Source organism: Leucoraja erinacea, chromosome 1, assembly GCF_028641065.1.
Source record: "Leucoraja erinacea ecotype New England chromosome 1, Leri_hhj_1, whole genome shotgun sequence".
NCBI lineage: Eukaryota > Metazoa > Chordata > Chondrichthyes > Rajiformes > Rajidae > Leucoraja > Leucoraja erinaceus.
The window spans coordinates 153,254,133-153,260,132 of record NC_073377.1 but is presented as its reverse complement, the minus strand read 5'-3'; the positions used below and the strand labels follow the sequence as shown (position 1 = coordinate 153,260,132).

The following is a 6,000-nucleotide window of genomic DNA, read 5'->3' as shown; positions in this document are numbered from 1 at the left end:
CACAGCTACCTAGATTTACAGGGGAAAAAAAAAGATAGCAAGTAAGGTAAATTCAAGAGGGAACTGAAGGTGCCAAACCGGCGGAAATGAACAGCCGACATTTGCCGTGGATATTTACAGGTCCAAAATATCGGGAATTATCGCGTTTGCTCGCTGAATTTCATCAAAAGTAAGGCATTATTAACTTACTTTTGATAAATTCAGCGAGCAAACGCGATAATTCCCGATATTTTGGACCTGTAAATATCCACGGCAAATGTCGGCTGTTCATTTCCGCCGCTTTGGCACCTTCAGTTCCCTCTTGAATTTACCTTACTTGCTATCTTTTTTTCCCCCTGTAAATCTAGGTAGCTGTGCCTCACGGTCACCCCGACTGGCACAGTAAATTGCAGTTCACAACCTCGCCGTTTTCTATGTTTTTAACGGGTGGGAAAATGCGTTTTTTCCCATCCACTAACATGTACCGAACCCTCGAGTGTCCTCCACTTGAGAATTTTGGTCACGTGGGTGCGGATCTACGCTCCAGTGACCTTTAGTGAAATCACCCTATACTTGAAATCACCCTATACTCAACCTCCCCCCCCCCCCCCCCCCCCCCAAGGCCCCGCCCCCCCCCGCCCCAAACACTCATCAGTGCTAGCGATAGGAGGCTACATTCCACAATTACACATGCAATGCCGACTTGGTGGCGGTAATGCACCAACAAAGTTGTTTGCCAACCGCCAAAAAACACTACATAGAAGAAGAAGAAGAAATTCCGACTTGAAATGTCGGTTTCAACTATTTGCCATGTGCTTCATTTCAAGTAGGAGTTGTCATTTCGTTTCGGTAAAGAGGCACCGTCATTACGGTGAGATAATGCGATTGTGAGTAAGAAATAACATTTTCACAAACCCACGCAATCTCGAATACAATTCTTCATGCTATTAATTATACTGGACAGGAGCAAAACATTGTATGTAACTTCACAGGCTTGAGAGACAACGTTTTGTTGAGAGCACCGTCATTCTGTCAGCCTGAGCAAGATCACAACCACCTTTGCAGGAGGAGTGTTTTCGAACAAGTTGCGTGCATGTGTGCGGGCGGGCAGGGGAACCCCTTCTGGGCGAGCGCAGGGGTCTCCGTGTGGAAGGAGTGGGCGGAGAGGAGCGACAGCCGGCGCCCCCACCCTGATGAGCAGGTGAAGGCGATCTCCGGGGATGTCAGTGGCCGGGGCTGCCGGCTGTATGGAGATGAGGAGAGCGGGGCGGGGCGGCAGCGCTGGGCGCGGAGCAGCGGTGCTGGGAGCTGTTCACTCACTCAGTGCTAGTTGGGCTAAAGAGGCACAGACAGGCATACACACATACACATACAGGCGGAGACTGAGCGGAGCGCCTCCGCTTGCCAGGCTCACTGCACGGCTAGAGAGCAGCGGGCAGCAAGCATCAACCAGCTGCTTCCCGACCCAACCACACACACACACACACACACAAGACACGTTTTCAAGACGGGATTATTCCAACCCTTATCTCCAGTGTTTTCCACTTCTTGTAATTGGCGAATTTTATTTTAGGTTTGAGGGACAGTTCCAGCTCCAGTGTCTTTCGATTAATCCGAGCTGCTTGCGCGAAAAGCAGGAACTGCTTCGCTTCTCAACGCCGTGTAGGTCAAACAGGTAAGACATATGGAATATCTGGGCGAGGGTGAACTGCCGGTGAAGTGTGTGTTTATTCATCAGTTGCTACATGTTTCGCGATGGGGGTTTTTTTTTTGTTAAGTACTGTAAACAGGCCTATAGATTTACGAGGGGATGAAAGAAGCAAGCGTTGAAAATAAACAAACGGATCCAGAAACATGTGTGAAGGGAGACGACAGATTCGGATTGAGCAAGAGTTAAACTGCCAGCCTGCAGTTTATAAGTACTGGGAAACAAAATAACCACCAAGTACTAGGGGAAGTACCAGCAGACGGTGCTTCACAATTCATGCAGCAATGCCGTTGATCAGTTGGATATGTGAGCTTGTCACGTAGTGTGTAGGACTTAGAGATAAACTTGATTAAGCTTAATATGGACCATTGGCGAGACGTCAGATTTGGTGAGAATCTTCTCAGCAGGACAGGAAGGTTTGCCCGAGGCGAGCTCCACTGTACATTTAATAATATCCATTTCAGATCCTGTATTAATTGTTTGCTGTTCGGCGAAGGAGATGTAAATAGTGAATGAAATGTTGAGGCTTTTCCTTTGTTTCTTGCATCTTGCAAGGTACCCCGGTCAACACTGTTATTGAAGCATTTCGGGCTCGTAGAAAACTCAAGGCAATTCCGTTTTCTTTTTCGGCGAGTCTATGACTAAATAAGCGCCTAACTCGCACGGCTTTGTAATCGGTTGTAAACGCAGGCAGTTGCTGTTTGTTGACGCCGGGTATCTGACAGCTGCGACGAGCTTCAATTTACATGTGAATCAGATGAGTGTTTTTTTTTTCCATTTGACCCGTGCTTTCGGAAGAATATATTAAGACCTACAAAGTGCCAGACTCTTCAATCTTCCTTGATGTGATTTACCAGAACTCCCGCGGCTAATCCCTCTGGCGGTTACTTAACCCCGTTTAGAGGTGCTTCTCATCTCTTCCACATTTGCTAAGTACCCGAGGGGCTTCCAAGTTATATATATTTTTTAACATTACTATAATAATGTAAAAACGAGCGTTACCTTTGAGAAGTTATTCACGTACAACATTAAAGAAACTACACTTCGAAGCTGTCCATAGTGTTGCGTTTGTACCTGTGTGCTTCTAATGCGCAGTATTTAAGGGGATTTACCTTTGGGTCGAGGATACTTGCGAGTCAGATTTGTTAAGGGCAGGACATGTTTCCATCTGATGTGATTCAGCCCGAACATGTGCAAAGGGATTTTGAGACGCTAACCGCTGTTTTACGTTCCGTTGATTAAGAATCGACGATTTTATTTTTGCAAAATCCGCTCAAACCCTCCAGTAACCCCATAATCGGCGAAGAATCTGGGACACATGATACTTCGCTGAGATGGATTATGTTGTGTGGGTGCGTGTGAGTGAAACCGCCCGTGTTGTGTATCAATGTGCTTCAGGGGAACCTCACTGGCTGTTGTGATCGCTGTGTCTTTTATATTTATGACTGGATACCAACCAGTTCGAAGATATGAGGAGGTTGAAAGGACATTTCTCGCATTCCCATTAAACAACTCCCATGCACCGTTTGAATTGTTTGGCTGTCACGGATTAACATTTTGTAGGCAGTTAATGACCTTTCAAATAATTCTGGCGATTGTATTATCATCCAATTTAAATACAATTAAATGTGAACAGTGCATGCTTGTAAAAGTCAGCGATTCAGGCTGCACCCATGGACAGTGATAGTTTCAGCTCAAATGTCCTATCATCAAACTTGAAATCGCGAGATGTAACAGGTTTTAAAGAAGTGCGTAGGAGAACAGAAGCCTAGAAGAGGGTGGAAGAGAGGAGAGATTAAATGACAGAAACCGATGAGGATGCAACGCAAAAGGCAATGACAAATGAAAGGAGGCAGAAGAAAGAAACATGATCAGTACATGTGGTCCAAACATAGCAGTAGAGGTCACGACCTGAAATTTGCCGAGCTCAGCATTGATTCCAGAAAGTTTTAAAGACCCCGAATGTCAAATGTCTTCCACGCTTTGATTATTCTTCATTGAGTTTCGTTGGAACGGTCAGAAGATTGACCAAGGCGTTAGAGTGGAAGGGGACAGAATACTAACAAGGAAAGGGACTTATGAGAAACTTACTGCTGCGACTCACTCACACAATATGTTTGTTCATTATAAACAACCATTCAATGTACATTTGGTCTGTTGGAATGCGGGGGAGTTGAAATCCTGAACAATGATATTATCAGCCCCAATTGACAATTTCCAATAGGCCAATGAAAATTAGAAGCATTTTTTTAAATTAAGGGAAATAAGTGAACAAAGGGAAGTGGGGAGGCGGAGAGATAAATAACCAGAGTGCAAAATATACTGTTACAGCATTTCAGTGTTACAGCTGCAGAAAAAGAACAGAACCTCTGCTCGGTTCGCAATAACCAACCTGTTGTCCCAGTGGCTCAGCACTTCAACTCCCCCTCCCATTCCGAATCCGACCTTCCTGTCCTCGGCCTCCTCCATGGCCAGAGTGAGGCCCACTGTAAATTGGAGGAGCAGCACCTCATATTTCGCCTGGGCAGTTTGCACCCTAGCGGTATGAACATTGACCTCTAATTTCAGGTAGTCCTTACTTTCTCCTCCCCTTCTCAGCTCTCCCTCAGTCTACTGGCTCCACCTCTTCCTTTCTTCTTCCTGCCCCCCACCCCCTCACATCAGTCTGAAGAAGGGCTTCGACCCGAAACGTCACCCATTTCCTTCGCTCCATAGATGCTGCCTCACCCACTGAGCTTCTCCAGCACTTTTGTCTACCTTCGATTTTCCAGCATTTGCAGTTCCTTCTTAACTAATTTTAAAAGTGCAAGAGTTGCAAAGGGGTTGGTGAGATGAATGAAGTACTGGTGTATCACCTGTAAATAATAATTTCCATAAAAATAAATGTGTTTCTATAGATATGTTTCATGTGTGGAACTCGGAGGTCAAAATGGAAACAGATACATCAGCCCATAGTAGAAACGGATACATTGGCCCACACAGTTGAGATCTAAACCCTTCGGCCTATTGAGTCCACACTGATCATCAAGCACGTGTATCTACACCAATCCGACCCCAATCCATTTTATTTCACCCGTATTACTATCGGCTCCTTCCACTCACCTACACAAGGGGAAATTTCCAACAGCCAATTCAGTTACCAATCTACAAACTTATAGTCTATGGGAGGACAGGGAGAACATGAAAACTCTGCACAGACAACAGCAGAGGTCAGGATTGAACCCAGCCTGCTGTCACTTGTGAGGCAGCAGTTCTACTAACTGTGCCACCCTCAAATTAATTTGGCCCTGCTGGCAGTGTAGACATTTGCTTATTAATTTTGTATGTATCTATTGCTCCTCTAGTTCTATTCTAGTCAGAACTCTTGAAATATTTAACCAACAGAAAATAAACAGCGGTACTTATTTACAATTCACAGTTGTTAGTGTATGGACTAGGAGAAAATTAGATTATTTATTTCACCGTGGTACCATATAAGGGTCAATATATATATATATATAGCCATTTAAAAAATAATGAATGTTTGCTATATATGAGTTTATTGATATTATATTTTTACAAATTAATCATTAACAAAATGTCCTAAAAGATGAGTTAAATTGCTTACCATTCTCAGCCATCAATCATTAAAATTAAAATAAATATTGCAGCAAATGCTGATAATTGGAAAAGAGAAAAAGACTAGAAATAGACAGGAAGGTATATTAGCTTCAGATTTGAAAAACTGATAAACATTTGGAAAAAATATGTATCATCAGACCAAAAATGTTAATGTGAGTTGCTGATCACTCTCATTAGATGTTGTGCACTGTATTGCCATTAATTACTCTTATTACCACAAACCTCTGTCATAAAAGCTACTGAGTTTGCTATGCCAAGTTGTTTATAGGGAGATTAACTGAATATTGTAAATTGCTGATAATACACACAAAGTGCTCGAGTGACTCGACATCTTTGGAGAGGCAGCATCGCTGGAGAGAAGGAATGGGTGATGTTTTGGGTTGAGACCCTTCTTCAGAGTTGCTATATTGCTGACGTGGCAGAAGAAAAACAATTCAAAACAATCATCTGTATAAATGATACACTGTATAAATCTACTGACTCTAAAGAAGGATGGTGAAGGTCCATAGAAGAATTAAACATCTCCTGATGCGATTAAAAGTCTTAGAATGATATAAATCAAGCAGCAAAGGCATTTGTGCAGATTCAAGCTCACTTTTGTAATATGTAGAGTAATTACATCATTTCTAATGATATGTTCTTGCTATATTCATGCTATGTTATTAGATTTAACTGCAAAATTCATAAACAGA

At 43.2% G+C, this 6,000-nt stretch overlaps 1 protein-coding gene across 4 annotated transcripts in view; it reads left to right on the top strand.

Annotated features, from left to right (window-relative positions):
• Nucleotides 1-843: 843 nt before the first annotated feature.
• The window catches only part of fstl5 (follistatin-like 5), a 740,079-nt gene continuing 734,922 nt past the window's right edge, over nucleotides 844-6,000 (top strand). For 2 of the 4 annotated variants that reach the window (XM_055646027.1, XM_055646020.1), the window contains exon 1: nucleotides 1,193-1,654. In XM_055646027.1, the coding sequence (XP_055502002.1) occupies nucleotides 1,200-1,654 (455 nt within the window). In that variant the 5' untranslated portion in view covers nucleotides 1,193-1,199. The other 2 variants (XM_055646031.1, XM_055646038.1) reach the window with 2 other exon arrangements.